At 20.4% G+C, this 26,044-nt stretch overlaps 6 protein-coding genes across 6 annotated transcripts; 2 read left to right on the forward strand and 4 right to left on the reverse strand. All coding sequences in view use genetic code 6, as the record gives it.

Moving 5' to 3' along the window:
- Window positions 1-757: 757 nt before the first annotated feature.
- Window positions 758-1,792, reverse strand: TTHERM_00263160 (hypothetical protein; the record flags this gene model as incomplete). The annotated part of the gene is made up of 1 exon (XM_001009065.2): window positions 758-1,792. The coding sequence occupies one exon, from the start codon at window positions 1,790-1,792 to the stop codon at window positions 758-760; it is 1,035 nt and encodes a 344-aa protein (XP_001009065.2).
- Window positions 1,793-3,715: 1,923 nt separating this feature from the next.
- TTHERM_00263170 (hypothetical protein) lies at window positions 3,716-6,212 on the reverse strand (the record flags this gene model as incomplete). Its single annotated transcript, XM_001009066.1, has 5 exons — window positions 3,716-4,368; window positions 4,436-5,526; window positions 5,613-5,672; window positions 5,767-5,888; window positions 6,015-6,212. 5 exons carry the CDS (start codon window positions 6,210-6,212, stop codon window positions 3,716-3,718), a joined length of 2,124 nt encoding a protein of 707 aa, XP_001009066.1.
- A 2,531-nt stretch (window positions 6,213-8,743) lies between these two features.
- TTHERM_00263180 (hypothetical protein) lies at window positions 8,744-11,942 on the reverse strand (the record flags this gene model as incomplete). The annotated part of the gene is made up of 3 exons (XM_001009067.2): window positions 8,744-11,312; window positions 11,416-11,823; window positions 11,929-11,942. 3 exons carry the CDS (start codon window positions 11,940-11,942, stop codon window positions 8,744-8,746), a joined length of 2,991 nt encoding a protein of 996 aa, XP_001009067.2.
- Window positions 11,943-16,813: 4,871 nt separating this feature from the next.
- TTHERM_00263200 (hypothetical protein) lies at window positions 16,814-19,201 on the forward strand (the record flags this gene model as incomplete). The annotated part of the gene is made up of 1 exon (XM_001009069.1): window positions 16,814-19,201. The coding sequence occupies one exon, from the start codon at window positions 16,814-16,816 to the stop codon at window positions 19,199-19,201; it is 2,388 nt and encodes a 795-aa protein (XP_001009069.1).
- Window positions 19,202-20,112: 911 nt separating this feature from the next.
- Window positions 20,113-21,625, reverse strand: TTHERM_00263210 (TMS membrane protein/tumor differentially protein; the record flags this gene model as incomplete). Its single annotated transcript, XM_001009070.1, has 2 exons — window positions 20,113-21,258; window positions 21,386-21,625. 2 exons carry the CDS (start codon window positions 21,623-21,625, stop codon window positions 20,113-20,115), a joined length of 1,386 nt encoding a protein of 461 aa, XP_001009070.1.
- A 1,291-nt stretch (window positions 21,626-22,916) lies between these two features.
- TTHERM_00263220 (protein kinase) lies at window positions 22,917-24,291 on the forward strand (the record flags this gene model as incomplete). Its single annotated transcript, XM_001009071.4, has 2 exons — window positions 22,917-23,823; window positions 23,879-24,291. Exons 1-2 carry the CDS (start codon window positions 23,028-23,030, stop codon window positions 24,289-24,291), a joined length of 1,209 nt encoding a protein of 402 aa, XP_001009071.4. The 5' UTR covers window positions 22,917-23,027.
- Window positions 24,292-26,044: the final 1,753 nt, after the last annotated feature.

Below are 26,044 nucleotides of genomic sequence, written 5' to 3' on the forward strand. Positions count from 1 at the left end.
TTATTTGTTTGTAAAAAGAATATTTTATACAATAATTACATTCATAAATTGATTTGTTTATTTTAATTAATAATTTCTATAACATTTTCAATTTAGAATGCTTGAAAATTATTTATATTATTTATAATTATTAATTTATTCAGTCATTCATTATTTTTATTTATTTATTGTTACAATTAATTTAGAAATTCATTCACTTTATAGTAAATTTTCTTCCTATGAAGCTTTGCAGATTTCCCCACTAACTAAATTATTATTTTTTAATACTTTTATTTTATAAAATTCTTATTAATTTATTTAGCAATCTCAATTAGTATTATTATTTTATATTTTTTATTTTTATGGAGATTTTACTTACTTTTCTGAAAGTTTTTTATTATTTAAAATTTTTTTAAATTATTTGAAAAGTGTTTAATAGTAATTACTATCTTCAAAAGTGTTTTCGTTCATTATCATATTTATTATTATTATTTTAAAACTACTAAGTAATTAATATATATATATTAGTATTTGCGAAAGGCAATTATTATAAGCTATTCTTTTCATTTTAATATGTCTATAAATAGAATTTAAAACTTATTTTTATTATTTTTTAAATATTATAATTAATACAGTTCTATGTTTATCAAATAGAATTTTTTTTTATGATCTAATCTGCAAGAGCAAATGAGCAACTTTTTAATTGTTTAATCTAAAATTTTGTTTTGACGAAAATTTAATTTGATTATTTGTATGTCTTAACAAACAAGCAATTCTTTCAATTTTTATCTTTTTTCTTGATTTTTTTATTAATTTAGAAGAATTTTCTCTTTTTGTGCTTTTATAAATTATCAAGAAGAGATTTATTTTCGTATGAATGTAAAAGAAATTGAATAACTTTTTAATGTGATTATAGATCCTAAATTTTGCTATTTTGCAGCCACTGACTAATAAAATTCTAAATAAAAAACTTAAAAATAGAAGAGTACTATTAATGTTTAATTAATAAACAAACTGTCTAATGGTTGAATGGCTTGTTTTCTATATATCTCTTAAATTTTTAGTAAACTTCAGACAAGTTGTTTTCTTTATCTTATTAATTTTAATTAAACATGTTTTTGATTTCACTTTAAGCGTATTAAACGACATTCTATAGGTTATCATTGCTACTAAAATAGTCTTCAACTTTAGGTTGTTTAAAAAAACCAGCTCTTTCGTAATGTTTTTTACCAATACCGCTGTTTTCTGCTTAGCTGATCTATTATTGCTATGTATTTTCTTCTGGATTTAAGATCAAATACATAAACTTTTTGAATGAGTACATTACATTTTTAATAACATTTTTTCTTTTGGCCTAATTAATTAATAATAAATCATTTTAATTAGAGTTATCATTCATATTTTCTTCTTCATTGCTTTCATTAACCACGCTAATATCGTAAATCTAAGAATTTTCATTCTAATCTTCATTTTAAACTTAATTTAAGTTAAGTGAATGCTCTTGTTTCTCCATAGCCTACTAATCTTACTCTAAGTTACTGTTTTCACTTTTATTTAAGGTGCTTTAACTTAAATTACCAAAAGATCTCTGACTTATTTTGTTATTTATTACAATCACAGTTGAGTGATTGCAGTCCTGCTTCTTACTAAGAAACATCATGGGGCAATTATAACAATATTCGTGTTTGTAATCATAAAATACAGTATTTTAATTCTAAGAAATGGTAATTTAAGTTGAGTACTAAAATTTATTTTTGGTTTAAGTCTAATCGATATTGGTATCCTATTCACTGTTTTACTTAATTTATTTCATTTTTTACCTTTAAAATGTAAGAGTGAAATTAAATTGTATTTTCTTTATCTTATTCGAATTTTCAATAACCTAAGAAATTTCAGAAATAAAAGTTTTTATGCAACAATATATTACTTGCTATTAATTTGATTTATTTAAAATATAAATCAATCAATCAACTAATCTTTAAACTCATAACTATTTTTTGGAATATAATTTTTTTAAGTAAATAATTCAATATTTTGTCTTGAATTATAATACAAGCGGTTTTTAAGGGAAAGTTTTTTTATTTTTTAGGTTAATTTGGAATTAAGCCTATTTATATTATTTTATAAATTCATTTTTATAAATCTTCCACTTTAAATTCATTTACTATGTTTAATTTCAAAGCTTATTCAATGTCTAAAATTATGCCAGATAAATCGTTTTATTATTTTGATTTAAATAATAGAAAAAAACTAATTTGTGAGGATATACTTTTGTCTATGAGTGATTTTCTTACTCAAATAAACAATAACTTCTTTTAGTAAAACCTTAAAAATAGGTTGAATTTGGTTAAAATGAAATCAGTGCAAGAAAGAAAAGTGAAGATATTTTATGGATTTTAAAAAATTAATCAGTAATTAGTAATTGAAAGAAATTGAATTTATTTATTTTAATAGAAAAAGATGTTATTCATTTCTAAAAGAAAACGTGATTATTTTAAGTTATTTAGAACTTATGATAATTACTTGTAAAAATAATAATTTGAAGATTAATAAATTTTTATAAATCAGCCTATTGATTGTAACATTTATTATAAAGTAGTTTTTTACTTAAGATATAATCAAAAGAGGATAAATTTTTAAAAAAAATATTAATGACAATAAAAAAAACTGATTTTTCTTATCTTCAAATGTTCATTTTTTCTTAGTTTTTATGGAATTATATATGTATTTATAAAGAGTTAAAAGCTCTTTTTTATCAACAAAAAAATAAAATATATTTAGTTTTTTCACTCAACAAAGTGATTGTTTATTTGTTTTAATTTATATTTAACTAAATATACATTTTTAAGATGTAAGTATTTACCCCTTTATTTGACCAGCTGAAAATAAAAGCAAGCAAACAAACAAACAAACATTTAAGTTCTTATCTAAAATCAGTTTTATTGTATTGTATATTATATATATTTTACTAAATGGTTTCAATAATTTTTATTATTTTAATTATTATTTTGAAACATTTCTGTTTTTATATATGCTTACAAATTGTTTATAAGGTTACTATGTTGATCTAAATATTTTAAATAAGAAATTAATCTTAATTATTATATTTTGTACTTGTAGCTAAAAGTAAACAAGTATAACTATATTAATTTCTGTAAAAATAAGCTTGCTAACTCTTACGATATTATAATATTCTTATTTGATTTGATTAGTTAAATAAAGGTTTTTCTTAATTTGAAATATATATTTTAAAATATTTATTTTTAGTTAGTACAATAAATATAATATATACACTATTAGCTAACACTTATATAAAATTTAAACAATAGAGTATATAATTAATTCACACAGAATGATTTCTTATAAATAAAAATTATTTCTTTGTTTGGATTTTCTGATTCAAAATACTCTTGATAATAATTAACTTTTTAAATTAGTTTGTAATTTGTATGTAATTTTAAATTATTCTATTATTTTGTTTGATGTTTACTTTTTTTATTTTTTAAAGTAAGTTTTCATGTTTTGATTTCACTAATTATTTGATTATTTGACTCTAGTCGCTATAAATAAATATAAATCTTATTGTATATTTATTAGTTTTTTTATATCTCAGTGAAATCATATTAAAATAAAAGATTTTTTACCTTTTTTATTTAAATTTTTTAGTTATTTACTTTTTTCTATTTCATTTATCTTACTTAAATTAAAATTAATTAAATTTGCTAGAAAAATATTTTCAAAGAACAAGCTCCTCTTTTTAATATTAATTATGGTGGAGGTTTTAGACTAATTAAGGCTAAGAGTAAGATTTTAGAAGAAATTCAACCATTAACTAGTGAGAGATACGATCATTGACTTTTGAATTTATTAACCAGTTGGATACAAAGTTTTCTAAATAATATTTAAAGATCAGCGCATACTGCTTATGTTTAAGAAGTAGTGATAGAGTGTAGTGATTAAATAGCTTGTTATCTAAATATCTTTTGTATTTTTTCAGAAAATTTTGTTCGTCTTATTATTGATCCTGGTTTTAGTAATTGTAATAAAATGATAATATTTGGTTTCGAATCTAAGATAAAACTTCAGGATTTTGTTGCTAATTTTAATCGAAGTAAATTTTTATGCTGGATTTTTTAAATAAATAATCCTTTTTAGTTTTCTTCGAGGTTTACTACTCATTTTCAAATAAACTAACTACAAACCTTTTGAATGATGTCATCAAATTTTTCACTACATTTTTCTTTTGTATCGTATTAATATTAGTAAGTAATCCTTTAAAATCGGGTATTTTTGACAGATTACTAGTTTGATTATCTTCTGTGTATTCCCTTTAATTGCTTGTAAAGATTTATGAGTACTCTTTGTTGTCTTCAATTTCAAAGTATTCCTCTTGATTTATTAAGAAAATATAAATAGATTTAAAAATTTTATTTTATTAAGGGAGTAACTTAATTACGTTAGTTACGATCTTGGTGTATTTCGTCTTCATTCTAGCTCATAATTTGGCTATGTAACAAATTTTAATGAAAGTTTATATCTGAATTGTTTTATATTGGTTAAATAAACTAATTTTGATTACTCAAAGAATTTTCACCCATTTTTAATTAATTTTGCATAAAAATTGATGAATTCTGATAATTTAAATTGCTTTTTTGTTATTGGCTATTTTATGTATAATAATAATTATTTTGGTTAGGGTGAATTCCAAGACGATTAACTGTAACAAGATTTTGGGGAATATCTTATTCTAATTATGTTTGATTGCAATACAGAAAGTTTTAGTGATCGTTTGGATAGGAATTTTATTAAGAAATTTCTTCATTTAATATTTCTTTTATTTATAAATGTGTTTCTATTTCATGATTTTGTGTAATTGGAGATTGATTACTCTCTTGAATATACCTGTTTTTTTAATTCTAATTTTCTTCATTTTTATTCGGGATTGTTTTTTAAGTAGAGTCCTGCATTTTTACCGGAGTATTTTAGCCTGTTTGGCTTCTCAACACTCTCTTTGGATAAGAGGAAATTTTCTATTAAAAGGCCAGTTGTTTTTGCTTCTTTTTTTCCATTCTCTTTATTTTTATTTCATTAGATTTTTGTAAGCTATCTATTAAATCTCCTTTAATTTCTAATTTGTTATCTATTTTTCCTATCGCAGTTTAATTTTGCTTAATACCTTAAATCTGGGTAATTTCTATGTATTGTTCCTATGTATTTTCAAACAATAAATCTTGATTTATGTCTTTCTAATTAGAACCAAAATTTTGTAATATAGTTTATTGAATACCACTACTTAAAGCGATACCTCCTTAATTAGCATTGTTCATTTGCAAATAATCTTCACCTTAATCTCTTAAACCAAAAATTTTTGAATTAGGAGAACAAAATTCTTCATAGATTTCCATCTGAAAGTTTTTTAAATTAGATTGCTGATTTTCAATAAAATTGTTATCAATGACATTAAATTTGATATTATTGCAAATACTGCTATTGTTATTATTAATATTGCTATAATTATTATTTTTGAGAGAAAAGGAACTATGTTGCCTTTTAATTATATATAATAAATAATTATAAGATAATTATGCTAATTATGAAAAGAGTATTAATAAAAAAGGTTATTCAGGAATTACCTCTGGATAAGGTTAACATAAAAATTGCTTCCTGTCTAATTATTTTGAATACTGAGAGTGCTTTTAAAATTAGGATAATAGGTTATCTGTCATTTATGTATATATAAAAGGTTGGCGAATCTTAAAAATAATTTAAATATCATAGTAATGTTACTCTTGTTTGAGTGTGTACTATGGAGTTTAAAGCTGCTATTCAGTATTATTTAAACTTTATTCAGAGTACAAATAAGGTGGTTCTTGATATTAGAAGTAGGATTGAGGGTATTTAACTTATTCCTTTTAATAAAATTTACATCTGAGTTTTAAAATAATAGAAAAGCCTTAACAAGCAATTAATAGATACATATCAAACTAATACAATATGGTAAAAAATTTATTTTCTCTCTTAAAAAAGTAAGTTACATCTCTCAGGTAATTGGAATCATAAAAGATATTTTAATCTTCATCACAGATACTATTGTTCATATTAGAAAACAAGTTGAATTGATAAAATCTTTATTTGCTCTTAAAATATACAAAAAAAACTTTGTTTTGATTAAATAAATATTTAGCGTAAATCAAGGCACAATAATCTGAACTTTTTTTATTTTAATTAATCATTTTTACTCATTATAACCTAAATTGATATGGCGTGAAAAAGCAATTTTACAATTTATTATCAAAAATTATTACTTAAAAGCATAAAAAAACTGTGTATTTAAATATATTTCTTGTCCAAAAAAAAAAATAAGTGAGTTTTAGAGGTAATTAATTGATAAGTATCAATAATATTTGCACCATTATATATACTCTTCCATTGAAATAATGACTAAAAGGGGTTATAACAATTAACTCAACTAAAAGCACTTAATTCTTAAAAACCCATTAGCCTATTAAAAATGATTAGTTAATTTAAATATTTTTTTAAAAACAAAAAATTTGTCATACCAATCATAAAAAATAATTTTACAGTTAAACATAGTCATTTTTTGAAAAAATGGTTTTATGTTGAAAAGTATTAAGGTTTTATAAATATGTTTTTAAATTATTCCAAATATCATATATCTTAAATCGCTACCATTAGAAATATAAAGGAATGGTCTTTTATAATAAGTATAAATTTTTTAATTGAGTAAATTTTTTTGGGGTACTAATAATGAGTGAAGCTTGAAGCAGAAAAAATATAATATTAAGCATTTGCTAATTATCTCCTTTCTAATAATTTATTAATTAAAATTTTATTTGAGTAATCTCAATTATAAGAAATTTCTTTATAGATTTTAAAGCTCCATCAGTTCCTATTAAACGCTTATATAATTCATCAAATAATATAAATCTGACTAATAAAATAGAATATTTGTTCGAGATTTTGCTTTAGTGGAAAAAATAAAATGAATTATGAGATATCATAATAATGTTTAAAGAATATTTTGATCAAAAATAGCAAAAATAATTTTAAATAAATACTAAAAATTTTTAAAATTTCATTTTTACCTTATCTGTAAATTAATAATTACAATTAATCTAAAAAAGATGATAATTATTTGCACACTTTATGAATAAATCATATGAATATAATTAAAATAACCTGATCTTAATTAAAATAGGACTAAATCAATCAAAAATATAATTTTGTTCTATAGGATATCATTTAATCTTTTGTTTATTCTCACAAAATTAAGATTTATAATAAAATCTAGTTTATGTTAGTTAAAAAAATAGTTTTTAAAGCAGAAAAAATCTTTTATAAAATCTATTTAACGATTCGAAATGAATAAAAAGCATATTCATCAAAATATAATTTATAGATAGCTAGTACATATACTTAGAAATCTTTTATAATTAGATATTTTTAGGGAGAGGAAAGGCATATAACGTTAAGAGTAACTTTTAAAATTAAACAAAATAAAAAACAATGAATAATTTTGCTTTTTATTTTTTTCCTTTAATAATTAAAGAAGTATAAAATAATTTTTCTCTAAACATAATATTTAAAATAATTTAATAAATTTTATCAATATAATTAAAATGAAATTTATTTATTGTAAAATTATGATAATATTACTTATAATAGTTTAGCACTCACTGCTTCTTGCAACCTACTAACTAAAAAGTTTTTTAATGAAATTAATATTTTTGTAAATGATTATTTTATTGACGATCTGATTGACAAAAATAACAACAATTATATTTTCTTGATAAACATTTAAAAGTAGCAAAATTATTTAACAAATTTAAAAGTTATCAAAGTAGCATTGTTTTTTATTTATTTATGAGCTAATCTTCAAAAAATTATTTTTAATATAAATGAAATTATAAACTTTTTCATATTATTTGTTTGATAAATGAAGATATTTAATTATCAGATCAATATATAGATAAATGCAGAATGTAATATAGGTTTTTATTTTTTAAAAAATTAATCTTAGCTATAAATTCTAATTATTCAGCTAGTTTTTACTTAAAAAAATTTTGAAAAATTTTAAATGGTATATTGAATAAGCTTAAATTAAATATGATTCTATTAAAAAAATTTAATTAAGTGTTACAATTTTTATAAATTTATATTCTTAAATCTAGTTGAAATATTCTGATATGATTAAGCTATCAAACATTTTTAAATTATTGTTAAATAAATTATGATAAAAAATAATTTAATTTTAGATTTTATTAAATTTAATTGGATAAAAAAATATTATTATTTTTGCAAGTAGAAAATAAATCATTTACTATTTTTAAAATTTTATAAATATTCATTGAATAATTTATTGTTAGCTAGATTAAATTTTGCTGACAAAGCTGATTTAAATAAAATTTCATAGATTTTTGTATTTGTGCCTTTCTTTTAAAATGAAAAAATATTACAAGAAATTCTTTCCACATATTACAATTCCTTCCTAACTTACTTCCCTATTAGATTTTTATTTCAGATATCAAGTTATTTTAATTCAGCTGCACTATCAACATTTATAAAATTATTCTGAATTATAAACACACAAAAAAAAAATTTAGTTGGTACTTTATTAATAATTTAATTTACACTTCCTATTTCTATAAAAAGTAATAATAAAATTAACAATATAGATTTATGTGTTAAAGTAATTATTAAATTTAAAATTTTCAATCTCTCTTTTTTAAAAAGTATAAAAAAGTCAAGCTATATTTTCTGTTTATATGATTGTTTATTTATCTTATTTTTATATGGATTATTAAGAATTTATTTATTTAGAAATAAATTAGATCATATATTAGTGCGATTAAAGATTTTTTATTTTTGAGTTTATAACCCAATTTTGAGCGAAATTTTACAAAAAATAATTGAAAATTTGCGAATATTGCTTGTGTTTTAAGAGAAGTGAGAGTGTTTAGTTGTTAAAATTTTTGTGGCAGATATATCTTTTAAATTTTTTTAAGAAGGACTACTCATCATCAATTTAATCTTAATGTTCATTTTTAAGATATATTTTTAAAACTTCTTAGCGGATGTTATACACATTTTCTTATTGCTATTCTTGAAAGTATATTGAAATGCTAGACTTCTAAAACTAGTGGTCTTTTTTAACTTTTTTCAGTGGTTGAATTTCCTTCTAAAATAGAATAGTTATAAAATTTTTGAAAGATGTCATTATATTTTTGACAACATTCTTCTTTTAAATATTAGTAAGTTCACAGCTAAATTTCCTTAAATCTAGTTGTTCATAGTAATTACTACTTTCATTTTATATCAATTATTCTTTACTTAGATCAGTATAGCGCAAAAATTCAAAGTCATTATTAAGCTATTCTAGCTCGGGAGAATATTCTTTATTATTTAACTCTAGTCCATAAATTATATTTTCATCAGTTTGCATCAAAAATTTACTGCTCTCTATTACTTCTTACTCTAAAATTTGTGAACTTTATTAACTATTTAGCTAAGAAAAACTTTTTTCGTAAAAGTTACATACGTCTTCTTCTTTAAAAGATCCAATATTATTATTTTTATTAAATTTTAAAGGAGTAAGCTTATTCGCTTAAAATGATTCATCATCATCTATAATTTAATTTTCTTAATAATTAATGACTTGCATAGTCTCTTAATCAATTTTTTAATTGCAAACAAACTAGATGTTGTTTGAATTGGATTATTAGTTTTCATAATTAATATGTTATTCAGTATTTTAATTATTTTCTGTACACTCATTTTATTAATTAGTTTGATCACAATTTTGCCATTGTTAAGAATAATTATTTGAGTAACATTATTTAATTTAATTGCTTAATGATTACAAAATATTCGAATCAGTGCTTTCATTTTATTAGTTAATTTGATTGTTTTAATCATATTACCACTAAACAGAGTAATTACTTGAATAGCTATGCTTATTATTACAATTTTGAGTCAATAGTTAAGTTTTCAAATTTTCTTCGTTTTATAGATAAACTTAATTCTTTTGAAAACATTCATATTAATTTGAATAGTTGTTTGTATATATTTTCTAGTTTTAGTCATTATTTATTTCTTTTATTTAATTTTCATTATCTGTAATTTCATTTTGTGTCTAGATACGATTTTCCTAACCATAACATTACTATTAAGAATAAATATTTGTATATAACTATTCATTTGCATTTATATCTTATTGCTCAACATCTTAATAATTTTTATAAATATTTGAACATGTCAATTCCTTATTATTTATATTTGATTAGTCTATATCATAAATATTTTAATTATTATTTGAGTGTATCTATTTACTTATATTCTTATTTTGTTAGTAAACATCTCTTCTATTTTAATAAATATTAGTATACTCCTACTTACTTGAATTTACATTGGATTGATCAACATCTTAATTAATTTAATAACTATTTGAATAAACCTATTTATTTGTATTTACATTTTGTTATTAATGTAAGTTTGTATTAAAATTTGATTGCTAAATATCTGAATTATTTTAACAAATATTTGAATATATTTACTGTGTTGTATTTATATTTGATTATTGTTAATCTTCTTAGATATTTTAAAAATACTCATTTTTTATTTGATTTTTAAATATTTATTAATACTATTGTTATCCATAATAATTATTTGAGTAATATTAATTTTATGTATTATCATAATTAATCTATTTTTAAACATTCTATTCTAATTCAAAAAGCTGTTGATTCTAAATCAAGCTATAATTATTTGAAGGGTATTATTATTCTGTTTAGTTAAAAAGTAAATTGTTATTTATGCAATTTTTATTTGAATTATATTCATCACAACTAATTACATAGGGGTTCTAGAAATCTTTAAAGCATTCATTTTTATTATTTGTTATATTATTTTAACCATTTTAAAATGAATTATTGTTTGAATTGCTACTATAATAAACTAGACCCTATTTATCTGTTTTTGAAACATTTGTATTATTTTAAAAAATACTATTTTAGATGTTAATTACATTGCCTTAATTATATGGCTTTTGATTGTAATCCAAAACAGTATTATTTAATTTTTTTACATTAGATATATTTTGATTATTATTTTATTAAAAAGAATTTTAACAATTTTTAAATGACTAATTTCTCATCTCAATTTTTTCATCACTTAATTTCTGATTATATATTTCTTAATCTTATTGTGCAAAATGTTAGTTATTATGTGCTTCTTATTTTTGATTTTATAAATTTTTTAGTCTTTTGTATTAGCAATGCTTAAATATTTCACTTCTTATTTCTTGATTATTTTACCTTTGATAATAAAAATATTATTGAAAAATTAATTATTTGTGGATTGCAATTATTAAAAAAATCTGATTTTATTTAAAATAATCTAATTGGGAAAGAAATTTACAATATTTCAATTTATTGTTGACCAATTCGCTCATTACATGAATTATATTAAAACTAATTTTCTTCTCCAGATTGAGGAAAGACTTTTTTTAAAGGTATTTAATTTGAAATCTGCTTTGTGTGCATTTACAATTAATTTTGTAAAGTTATCTTTTATTCTTCTAGGTTCTGCTATTAAAGATATCTTTTTTGATAGTAAGTAGAGTTATCTAATTATTTCAGCTAGGATGGACTATAATAATTTCTTTCTCTTTCTCCGTTTAGCTATTGCTTATAAATACTATTGTCAATATATTGAGCTTCTGCTTTAGGATTTTATTAATAAAGATAGGTATCATTTAAATAATTATTGTGTTTAATGTCTTAATTTTTTCCATTAGCATTTATCTAAAAACAGCAATATTCTTAACTAATATTTTACAAAATAAATTCATTTTACAATCAAATTAAAAAAGTGAAAGTTAAAATTTATTGTTTATATTATTCTATGATAATAAAAATTTGAAATTTTTACTCTTAATTACTCATATATTTTAAAGTGATAAATATGTAATTTATAAGCTAAAGAGATCAAATTTCTTCATGAAATGTAGAAAACATATTAACATATTTTCAACTTTGAAATTAGTAAATACCTATCTAATAAAATTTACTTTTGTTTTGAGTAACTCTGTGATGAATCTAAGCAATTGAACGTTTAGTTAGTTGACTCATTTAAGAAAACTGACTCTTCGAGATTATTATTTTAGCAATTATTTACTATTTAATCCTAAACAAAAAGAACTTTGAAGATGCTTTAAGCGCATTTTAAAATATCAATAACCAAATATTCGAAAAGAAAGCTATAAAAGAAAAAAATTTAAATGATTTTACATGTAATTAATATTTGCTATGATGAGCATTCAAAGATTTGAAATGATTTTCCATAAAATTAGATATGTTTTTTGTGTTTTATACTTTTAATTTGGAAATTTTGTTTGCTTTTTACTTTTAGATTGATTAATAATTAAATTTAAGACAATAAATAATTAAATTAAAGGCCTTCTCTTTTCTTCTTTTCCTAATGTTAGAGCCAAAATATTAATAACAGGTAATGTTTCTTCGGTTTCTAGCAATTAAATTTAATTATACCATTTGTTAATTGATTTTGACATTACTGCAATCAAGTAGATTTAATTATCTCTGAATTTATGCCATATAGATGTTTACAAACACTCTTTTTTGATTCAAAAATAAAGGTATATTCATATTAACTAAAAATAATAATTTGAAGCAATTTTAATACATTTGATGAGGTAAGCTCGAATTATTTGTGAGTCGAAAATATATTTTCATTATACAAAAAAATCATTAAATTTTTAAAACTTCAAATTAAAATTTTTAGCATTTACTAATTTAAAAAATAAGTTTTTTCATTTAAAAAAATCTGAATAAATTTAATAAAACAGAACTTAATAAAAAACCTTTAATTATTATTTATTTAAAATATTTTTCATTAAAAAGCAAACAATAAAAACTAAAAAAAACTTTGAATTTTTTGTTTGATTGTTCTTTTTTAAGATTTCAATTTAATTATTTGTATAGACCCAATTACATCAAATTAGTAAGATATTTGTAATATTTTTTGACCATATCTGATAAAAGCAAATTTATATAATTCAAACAATCTTATTTATAGATAATTACAAAAATCTTAATGATAAATTTTATCCTAAATTTCTTTTATTAATATTTGTAAATTATAAGATAGCATAATCACACAATTTTTAAAAATACAATGATTTAATTTTTTCTAACCAATGCTATCTTAACTTATTAATTTTTTAAATGTATAAATGTGTAATTAAATTAAGCATAAAATTATATAAAGAATATTTTTGACTCTTTCAATCAACCATTTTTATATTAAAAATTAATATGGATACTTTTTATAATAAGTAAATTTAGACAAATTGTCATTAAAAAAAACAAAAACACTTATTTTTGTACCTTTAATTGAGTTTTTAACTTCAAATATTTATATTTCATAGCAATCATCATGAAAAATAAAATTTTTTATATGAATTTCTTTCATAAATAAATATATTAATTATTTTTCTTTTTAATGATACTTTTTGGTTTTTTGTTTAAAATTACTTGTGTATTTTTTAATTTTTGAAATCTATTTTTCAAAGAATGCCTAACTTTTTCTTATTAAATACTGTAATTAGAAAAAAAGTATTCTTAATACTTCTTCAAAAACAATATTGTAATATTTATCATTAATAATAATAAAGAGAGAATTTTTCAATATTTTCATTCAAGACTTAGGTTTATACATTAATTACTTTTAAATATTTAATTAATTTTTGTATTTTCTTTCTAATTTATGGGATATTTTTAGCAATTTTACTCATTTATTTAATAAAGATATAAAAAATTTTATTAAGAGATCAAAACTTCAATATTTTCATTCAAAAATGTTCTTTGCATTTTAATTACCTTAAAATTTTTAAGTAATTGCTATTTTTCCTTTTTAATTTAAGTGATCCTCTTTGTGAAACCAAGCTTTTATTTTACAAAAATACAAAAAATTTGAATTTATTACCATTTTGATAATATCCTTTAAAAGATAAATGTATGGTAAAAAATTTTTAGATTCAAACCTAATAAAAAAAATAAGAACACTTGATTGTTTGCTTACACAATTTTAGGCAAAAAACAAAGTATTTTTTACAAGTCATGATATTTTAGTTAAAATTAAAAGAATGGTAAAAATTCTCTCATTTTTTGTATCGATTACATTCAAATTAAATTTTTTGAGAAATTACGTCTATATCAAATAATGAGTAGTGATAATTAGAAATATTATATAATTATTCGTCTAGATTACATAATAAATTAAATTAAATGTAAATTTTCTTGTAAATATATTTTGTTTTTTAATATCTAATTAAATATTGCTTTTTTATTGCCATTGAGTGTATATTAAATCAATTTAAATTATACTGCAAGCAATTGATGTAACAAAAGAAATAATGGGTAAATACATATTTTATATAATTATAATAACCTTTATGGTACTATCGCGCTTGATTTTAGAACATATTTTTTATTGTTTATTCACTAAATTAAGTTTGTTCCATTTTTAAAAAATAGTTTTGTATAATCTAATTTGATATTTTTTAGGTCATTCAAAAGTTACTCTTTCAAAGAAAGTATACTTACTCTATTTCTTTTATTTATAAAATGCAATTTTGATTTGGATACAAAGTCTAATAAAATAATCTATTTATTATATTACCTTGACTAGACATTAAAGCATAATAAACATACAAAACTTAACTTTTATGGTATTAAGAAAAGGAAAATTCTTTTTTTTATTCGTTCTTAAATTAGATCAATTTCTTCTAAGAGACAAACAGTAACCCATTCATTTTATAAAAATATAATGTAAAAAAATTATAGGTACATATGCTTTATTTTCTTGCTTACCACTTTAATTTACATAAAAATAAAATATAGTTTCATAATTCAAAAATACTAAATTATTATTTTATATCTAATTAAATTTAGCCACAACCCTTTAGAAATATTTATAAAAATTTAGATGCATAATGTATCATGCTTAAATTATTTAATGATATTATAAAATAATCCAAATAAGAATAGTTTTTTTAATTGATGGATATTTTCTTTTTTTATTTTAAAAATCATATATTACTTTGTAATTTTAAACTTGAATAAATAAAAAATACAAATAATAATTAAATAAAAAAATGAAATAAAAATAATTTTTTTTATTTTTTAAGCTAAAATTAATTTCTGATTTGCAATAATTTTTGTAACAAATTGATATAAAATTAATGTTTTTCAAAATATTAATTACTGCTTTAATCATTCAATTAATTTTATCATTATAATTAATTCAAATATATTGAAAATATTTTTATTTTAAAATAAATGAAATTATAAAAATTTATAACAAATTGTTAAGTTTACTTATATTAAAGAATATAAAGATGAAAAAATATACTTATTTATCTGAAAATCGTTTACAAATAATCATAAAAAACTCTACTAGACCTATTTCCTGATTGTTAACTAAAGCTTATCAAAAATAATATAAGAGTGATTAAATGATAATAATTAAAAAAAGATATTATTTAGATTGATATTTTGACCATCAATTAATCAATTATAATATAAAATTAATTTAGGATTAATTAAAATTTTGGTCTATTCAATCATAATTAGAAAAAAAATATTAATAATAAAATCAAATAAGAACCAATCAAACTTTATAATTTTTTATAAACTAATTTTTGTTCTTCTTAATCAAAATATATTATTTATGAAATAAGTAATATTTATCACTATGATTTCTTAATGATTTATTTTCTGAAAAAAATCATCCAAAAATAGTGATAGAACCAAAGTTTAATAAAAATAAAATTGATGATACTACTCATATTAGTATTTTAACCATAAAGATGGGGGATTCTACTTTCAATAAAAATGTTCAAAAAAGAATTATGATTATATCTTTTTGAAATTATAATTTTAAACACTTTATGAAATATATATTTAAAAAACTCCCTCTGCTTAGTGGTTGGCTAAATGTGATAGCTAAATTTTTGATACTTAATATATACCCATGATTAAATATAACAATATTATGAAATTAAATTACAAAATTATTTCAATTAATGTGATTTTATTTGAAAAATAAAATTATCTAAAGTAAGAAAAAAACTTATAAAACATTTTTTTTATAATAATCTTTTTGCCTCTAGTTTTTTAACTATCTTCATAAGGTACTCTTTCATAGATAATTTTGTACTTATTACATCACTTTGATTTTTTTTTCAATATTAATTTTTTCAATTTATTTCATTAATTTATTAAACTTTACTTCATAACTATGTACTGAAAAGTTTTAAAACATTTTAATATTATAAAAAAGAAAAATATTAAGAGTAATTAAAAATAAATTCAAAATGTTGATCGAAAATGCAGATAAGAAAATTTAAAAAAAGAAAATTAAATTTTTTATCTTAAAAAGAGCATTCGAGCTGTTTTGATATGCAGATGAGAGTGTTAAAAGCTATTTGTTTTAAATTATTATATTTTTTGAATGAATAGAATTCCCTATAATAATTTGCTTATTATGTTTTAATCATCTTAGATTTTAGAAAAAACAATAAAATTTAAGCTAGTTAAACATGATTTTTTTTTAATGTTTTAAACAAAATAAATAATTTACTTTATGTAATTTTATAATAAATATGCAATTAACATCAAAGAAATTCAGATTTGAATAAACTTCTTTGAAAAATAAATAAAGTCAAAAATTGAAATATAAGTAGGAATTTATTTATCTATCTATTTTAATAGGTCAATCGTATATTTATTTAGTTATGGAGACTAAAATATAAAATTAAGTTATTGATTAAAGGCGATTTTATCATGATGCAAATCACATTCTATAACCAAAAAACTCACTTCCTACTTTAACAAAAAATAGCCCCTCAACATTATATAATTTCCAACCATCTTCTCCAAAAATATCTCTAAATAAAAATACTTCTACTTTTTAAGAGTACATCAAATATATTTTAGCAGAGAGACTAAAGAAAAACTAAGAGGCTTTAAACAATTCCAAAGAAGACAATAAATTTAATTTTGGTAAAGCAATCCATTCAAAAAATTAAAGCTATGGAAAACTACACTTCTAACGAGAAGCTAGCTTCTAATCATTAACAGATCGTGAAAAAATACAAAATTTAATAGAGAAACCAACAATAGAAAAATTATTTCCAGATATTGTAAATAAAAATATACAAAAGTAAAGTTTCTCAGCAGGCAGAAAACCATTCTTTTAATCAAGCAATATCAACAGCAATAAAAGTATCAGTTAAGAGAGCTTCAAACCTGAGTAGATTTAAGAATTTGTTAAAAAAAATAGCAATAATTAGGACATTTCTCCTATTTGTAATAGTCCTAATTATTAATCAATTCAGATATATCAGCTTAGGAAATCTCAATAACAGATAAAAAAAGAGTAAAACATAAACCAAAGCATAAAAAGTTCTTTTAGTGAGGAATATGGAACTATCAAAAATAGGTACTTTTAATTCGATACTTCTAAAAATGAAGGTATCAAAGAAACAAATGTAGATAATTTTATAGAAGTTGATGATAAACAAGAATAAAAAAGTAGTGTAAGCATTATTGACTTTGATTAAAATGAAGATAAAGACATTTATTAAGAAGATGCTAAGAAATCAGAGCAAGGATAATGCCATAAGAATTCGTTTTCTTCATAATTTTCTAAAAAAATTGAAAAAAATCCTTAAAAATAGATAATAGTTGTAAGAAAGCATAAGAATAAAATAAAATAGGATCTTCATACAAATTAATCAAATAATATTTAAGAGTGTGATTCAAAACAACAAGAAGTTCATAACGCTAAATTAATGACTTAAAATAATAATAGAAATAGTTTAAATGCTACCTAATAATTTTATTTTCAGGTAAATCATCGCTCAAACATTCATAATTCAAAGTAGTTTCAGTAAATTGATATGATTTCAAAAAATTATCCTAAATAATTTAAAGGAATGAGCAATTTTCTTGAGAAAAATGAACTTGAAGCTCAGTTGGGTACATACAATCAAAAATAGCAATTAATTTGTGATGATAGCGGTTTATAGGAAATAATAAAAAAACAATAAGAAGGAGAACCATCCTTATAACTGCAAAACTAAACAACATAACCATCTTTGAAATATTTAATTGACAAGAATTATAAAAAAGAATCAAATAAACTAGAATAATAATCTTAAGTTGCTATTAGTAAAGATAACAATAGCTTATCTATAATGATAAATCAAACTACCTCACCAAAAATGTAGTCAGCAACCAATGGAATAGGAACTTCATAGACTTAAATGGATGATACTATCACATAATCTGATAAGCCAGTTTAAGGATTTGCAGTAGACTTATAAAAGAGTTATTTAGATCATTCAATCACATTCAATAACAAAAAACAACTTTAAGACGAAAAAAAAAATCATACAGCAAACGCATAAAAGTTGTCTTAAATTATTAAATACTAATCAGATAAACTTAAACTGTAAAATTATAAAAAGTAGGTTTAAATACTTAAATTTTCTATTCAAGAAGAACAATTTTAGCTTAAGAAAGCATTTGATTAAATACTATAGATAAAAAATTCCAAGAACAAATTTATTAAAACTTTTACTACAACATCCAGCGTTCAGTAAATGCCAGTTGCAGCAGTAACTAATTCTCAAAAATAATTGTCAAAAATTTAATCAGATTAAATGGATCAGCCATAAGTTTAAAAAATTTATCAAAAAAGAATTTAAACCAAAGCTAATGTAAAAAATCGCTAAAAGTTAAACTAAATAAATTAAGAAAATTCGTAATCAGAAGATAATTCAGAAGCAAAAGAGTATATTATGGATAGTTCAGTCAAAGATTATTTTAATCAAAGAGTTAAAACAAAAGATGAATCAGAAGAAAACAAGAAAATCAACTCATAAAAAAATGAGAAATAAGATAAAATTGACTTTTATAAGCTCAGACTTTATTATGGTAATAAATATGAATCTAAGTTATCAACAAAAAATATTAAATAAATAAACCTAAACACCTTCCGTGAAAGGAGTTTTACAAATAATACGCCCGAAAACAGTAACAATATGCAATTAGATCCATGGGAAAGCAATCATTCAGAAACCTAAGAAGAATATGAATAGTATTATCTATAATTATGATAGTCATTTTTATTTAAATATATACACAAAAACCAAAAAATTAATGTTGTTTTAAAATAATAATAAATTTATAAATTAATTAATTATTAAATCATTTTATAAAATGTTTAATCTTTTGAGATATTACAATTTGTAAGATTTAACATAACAAGCACAATTTTCATTATATTTATTTTATAAAATTAGCTAACATTAATATTACTAAAAACAAACTAGTAAATATTTATTTATGTCATCGATTTAAGCACATTAAAGATAAGTTAAAATATCAAAATAATATTAAATTTAATGATCATTTTTACTAAATATATATATATTATCAAATTTTACTTGGCTTATTATAATTTTTAAAATATAATTTTGCATAATAAATTAAAGAATTCTAAATAGTATTAAAATTTATTCACTTATTTTGTAATTTATTTTTAGTTTACCAAATAACTTAAATTTGATTAATTCCTAAGCGTGTGATATAATTAGGGGATAAATTAGTGAGAAATTTGGTTGAACTAGTTGATACTTTTTTAAGAATTAATTAGTTTTATTGAAAATGTTAATAGTCAAAAAATAATTGTTCTTTTCATATTTAACTTCTAGCGAAAGTATACTAGTAATATCTAAATTTTTACTCGCTTAATAGTAGAGGTAATAGGCATTTTAATAATTTTTAGATAATTAGATCTATAGTGATTAATTAATGATAAATATTAATATAATTATTATAAGATGAGAACAAACAAAATATTTTACCTATATAAATTAATTTGGAGAAAGATAAAAAAATATTTTCAATTTTTGAAAACAAATGAGAATATTTTTAATAATTTGGTAACTAAATAAACATCTAAAGATTTTTATATAATTTAATAGCAAACAAATACAATTAATTTTTAATAAATAAAATTTTGCATTCATGAAAAATCCCTGTCAGGGAAAATAGAGGGAGCCACGAGAGTCCAAATATAGAGAAGAGAGGAAGCCCAAGAAACAACTATTTTCACCCAATAGCTGCTTTCAGATGGTTTGTACATGTTAAAGGTGCTTGCATTCATATCAGGAGAACCCCAATTAGTAAGTAACATTGATCCGTAGACTGATGAAGTTAGCATAACAATGTGGAAAATTATGTAAGTGTTTGAATAAATATATGGACGAAGTTTTTTATCACATTTTTGATACTTTTCAAATTCAATTTCTTCAGGGCTCAATTATTTTTGTTCTTGAGAGTTTTGTTGGATTGGCTCTTTATTTTATTTATTAATTTAATGATGTGAACCATTTTCTTCATCATCAATATCGTTTTCTTCAGATTCTTCTTCCTGATCTTTATCAGCTAAAATGGCTCCATTCAACTCAACATTTTAACTTACAGGAATACGCTTTTAGCTACTTTCTTTCGTTCCAAATGTTAAATATAATTAAACTACAATCAAAATGATTAATCCAACAACTAACTCAAGGGTAAAAATAGAGTTGTTATCTATAGCAAGATTGCATGAAGATTCTCCTGAAAGCTAAGCACTAAATGTCAAAAATGTCATGTATAAACCCTATGCTCCGCTACAAATAAGAGAGCCATGAGGGTTGTATCCTAGGAGTTAGACAACAGTGATAGCAATGACCAGAATAAGGTTAGCAACATTGATGAATGTATTCAATCCACAGCCATTAAACCATATAAAATTAAGCACAACTAAGGTTATAGTTAAACCATAAAGAACTACAGCAGTACCAATCAATACTGGTGCCATCCACTGAGCACCTTCATCATAGTATGCTTTCCACTTTTAACCCCACATATAAAAAATATCTATTAGCATAACTGATTATATTACTAAAAAGATAGCACCAAAAATACGAGCGAAGTCTCTATACCCGTCAAAGAAAGAGTAATCAACATACATAAAACCAATAAATATTCCGACTATAAAAAAAATTTTCAGTAACCAAAGACCTTCATTGATAAGCTTGCTGCATTCATTTCTAGCCCACACTGCTAACAATATTATTGCATATAAAATAGCAAGCGAAAAGCTTATTCTATAAACTGAACTTACCTAATTTGACCAAAAAATGTTTATATTATATGATTTAAACTTTTATCTAAATTAATTAGGGTGTTTGAAAAACTAAAAAGTGAAAGTATAGAATTAACTAACTAAAATTAATAATGAATTTAGTTACTCCTAAGCAATTTAACTTGCCTCCTGCTTGTTCTGGACAATGAATATAAGAAGAAAAATAGTCGAAGAGACTTTGGACATAGTGGAGAACTATGATAGCAAATAAAAAGAAAAGTATGTTCATTAAGACATAACTTAATCTGATTTGTTGCTTCATAGTCATTTTACAACAACATTTAAAGCATGCACAACAAGCGCTACATACTTCTCTTCCTGCACAACAAACAATTTCAGTGCACATTGTTAACTAAATTCCTATTTAACCTAAATAATTCTAATTAAATACTCTTTATAATGATAATTTTTTTGTTGACTATTTAATTATTTTTTGAGATTGAAGATATCAATTTAATTAATCAATTAAATTATAATGAGACTCTTTCAAATGATATCATTGATATATGATTTACCTCCAAACACTAAATATTGTAGAACAAAATTAATTATTTTAGGAAAGCATTATAATTTAGTTAGAAATTAATTCATAAGTAAGTAACTCACAACAAATTTTTTTGTTAAGCTCTGATCAGTGTCTCCTTTCTACATTTTTTGATTTATAAAATTTAAACTTTAAATTTTAAAAAGAATTTATAAGAATTTGATGTGAGTTGTAATTTAATAAAAAATATTTTAGGGTATTTAATTAAAAAATGAATTAATTCTAACTTTCATATTTATTACATATTTAAATATTTAAATTAACATACCTATCTCTCTATTTATTTTTACAAATTTCTTTCAGTTTAATTAATAGTATCTTGATAGAAAATTAAATATATTAATTTTTTTTTATTTTATATATAAAGTCATCAATTTAAAGGGTGAATCCTGTTTAATGGACACCTGTATTTAAACTTAGCAAATGGACACAAAATATTTATTTGATAATAGTTTTTTAGGTATCTGTGTTCAATATTATTGAACTAATTTAATAGACTAATTTATTTACTAAATAATTTAAAAAACTTTTGAAATTATTGTAAGTAATATTTCATTTTATTTAGCTATATTTTAAAAATTAAGCTCTCTCTCTCTTAAAAAATAATTTTATTATTTACTAATTTATTAAAATAATCATCAGTAGCAAGATAAATAAATAATTGATATAAAATATTTATTTTAAGTGCCTGCCTCTCATATCTATTTTAATTTTATGATTTTAAAAATCTTTAATAACTGCTTACTAAATTAAGTATTATTAATAAAACTAAATTAATAATTATGTTTTACAAGATTTAAAATTTATCATTAAGATAAGCTAAAAGAAAAATTAATTTTTTTTAAGCTAAAAAATAGTATTTTTTGATTTGTATTAAAAAAAATATATTTTATTGAATAAAAAAATCTTTATATAAATGAAAAATAAATAGGAAAAAATGTATTTTAGTATTAATAATTTAAGTATATTTTTAAAGGAAAAAGTAAAATAAAATTTTTTTAAAAATCTAATCTCACAATTAATAAGAAAGCACCAATTAATATTCTACTATCAATTTTTTTTAAAAAAATAGAAATACATTATTTATTTATTATTTAGATAGATAGGTTAAAAAAAATTTTATAAATTGAATTTATTAATTTGTTTATTAATTAGTAAAAATATCTCATAAATAAATAAGAAATTAGCATTAAGAAGGATTTTAATGAGTTTTAATTTTGGTAAAATTAATTATTTTGGCGGTTCTAATAAGAACAAAAATGGCAGCAACAACAACTCGTAGAATGGTTATCAATCAAATTCACCTCAATAAAACTAATAATAGAACTATTAGCAATAACAGCCAGAGCAAAATATGTAAAATTAATTTTCACCAAATAATAATCATCAGTAGCCAATTCAAAAACCATAGCAATAGGAGTAGGTAAACAATACTTCTTAGCCATAAATACCTATTCTAGCATAATATTAATAACAAAATTTAGCACTTTAATAATAATAACCATAGACAATAAAACAGTTTTAGAATTTTAGTATCATATTATCGCGTTTGCTAGGTAAAGGTTAATATGGTGAAGTTTATTTATGTTTTGATAATATTACCAATCACCAATTTGCTTGTAAAATGATAGCTATAAATAATTAAGAAGATGTTTTAAAAGAACTATAAGTAGCTCAGGAAATTAGAGGTGAGTTCATCTGTGAACTAAAATATGCTGGAGCTTCAGCAAACTTCCTATACCTAATTTCTGAATATTGTCCAGAGGGTACACTAAAAGATTATTTTAAGAAAGAAATTTCACCATCTATAAACGATATTATGCGTATATTTTTACAGATTGTGAAAGGTTATAGATAGTCTATATATAGTAAAGGTTGTATTCATAGAGATATAAAGCTAGATAATATTCTTATGAAGGATGGCAAGCCTAAGATTTGTGATTTTGGCTTTGGAAAATTCTTAGACGATGTCAATGCTTAAATAAATCAGTCATATAAATGTAAATAAATATTAAAATTTGCAATATTTTATTTCATTCATTTCTTATCTTAAAGGTACACCTCTCTATGGATCTCCATAGATTACACACGTCTAGGGAGTAATAAAATACAGCTATAAAGCTGACATTTACAGCTTGGGAGTTTTGCTTTACTAAATGACTAATAAATTGAATAATCCTAATTTGATGAAAAATACTAATGACTTGAAAAAATTTCATGAGTCAAACTAAAAACTTGGAATCAGAAATACCTTATAATTTTATGAATTTGTTGATCCTAATATCAAAGAAATTATATATAAAATGATGGAATATACAGAAGAAGCGAGAATTTCAATTGATGATTTAGAAAAGAGAGTAGAATAGATTTGTAGATATTTAAGAAATCCTACTCAAACCGAATTTTAGGGTTTCAGTAAATTTAATAGTTAATAGAAAATAGAATGTTTTTCTTATACAAAGTCTTGAATAACTTTTCAGAATCTAATCTTTATTATATATAAAAAAGCAATTAGAATAATTAATTTTAATATCTGTATACTAACTAATATCCATTTAAGATTGTTTGAATTAATATATTAAAAAATTAATTTCATTTATCACACTTTTATTAGATTATTTTTTTATCTTTATTTTAAATCTTTCTTTCAATCCATTAATTCACTTTTATTTAGATTAATCTAATTAAACCGCACTCATTTATATGCCCTAATTCAATTCTATAGATTATTCATTAAAACTTTATTTATTTATTTTTATGCTTTTTACTTTTATTAGGAAAAAATAATTACATCCAGCCACTTTTAATTATGATTCTTTTGTTTATTCATTTTTTGATTTTTGAAATCAATTTGCTAAATTATTTAAATAAAATATGAATATCTGAAACCCTAAATTTGAAATGCTTCATTTAAAATATTATTATTTGATAAGGAAAAATAATTTTTATTTTTAATTTTCTTAATTTTTTATAAAGTAAGTTCCAAAAAAAGAGCAATTTTTAAAATATTAAATAAAAAGTGTTGATTTATTTATTTAGAAATAATATAATAGTATACATCATCAACAATCCATAATTTATTCTTATTTGTTGAACAGAAAATTTGTATGTAAATTAATAAAATTATTAAATCTAGGTTTACATATTATATATAATATGGAGATTAAAAAGTGACATAAGCTAATTAAAATTAATATGGAAAAACAAATAAAAATGAATAAGAAAGGACTATAATTTTAAATTGAAAAAGAACAAGAGATCTTTCAATAAAATAATTGCAAAATTAATAGTACAATATTTCTTTAAAATGAGGAAATTTTTTTGAACTTACTTTTGAAACTTTTGTAAGTTTATTATAAAAATTTTATTCAATCAGATATAAATCAATTCTAAATTAGTAAGTTATCAACATAAAATTAATAAAAAAATAAACGTTTACCAATATTTATAAAGCATTTGAAATAGCAAATATAATAATTTAATAAAACAATTTTTTAAATCATTCATAAGAAAAGTATGAAATAAATATTGGATAATTCTATTTATTTAATTATTAATTTTCATAAGTTATCTTTAGCACTTCAAAAATTGAATTTTTGGCAGAAGCTTAGAAAAAAGTATTGAATTCCTGTTTAAGCTATAAATTAGATTGATAAAATAAATATTAATTTTTTGAATGTTGGTATTAAAGTATTATTTTACCATTTATAAAATTATATTTTTAGTTTAAAACTTTTTTTATTATTTTTTAATGAATTTATTTTTTTTTAAGTTTCATTTTTAATTTTTTAGAATGAATTTCAAATGATTTAAAATATATTAATAAAACTTGTTTAATTTTCTAAAAATTTTAAAAATTTACTTTCATTTGATATCGAAATATTATTTAAGTTCAACTCAATATTTCCTTTTTCTTAATAATATTTAAGAAAGGAGTAAAAAATTAAAATTTATGTTTTGTAAAAAAAAATGTTTTATTTTTAAATATTTCATGCTTAAAACTATTGAAAATTTGTTTAAACAAAATGGAAATTAAAAAAAATATCATTTTTAAAGTAAAATTAAATAAAAGAGAGAAAAATTTTTATTTATTTGATTTCATACAAAAATGGTTTTTATTTTAATATAAATAATTTTAAAATCCAACAAAGAAATAATATTTTTAAAAATAATATAATTAAATAACAATTTATTTTATTATAAAAAGAAATCTTAAATTTA

This window comes from Tetrahymena thermophila (assembly GCF_000189635.1).
Source record: "Tetrahymena thermophila SB210 genomic scaffold scf_8254788, whole genome shotgun sequence".
NCBI classification, from domain to species: Eukaryota; Ciliophora; class Oligohymenophorea; order Hymenostomatida; family Tetrahymenidae; genus Tetrahymena; species Tetrahymena thermophila.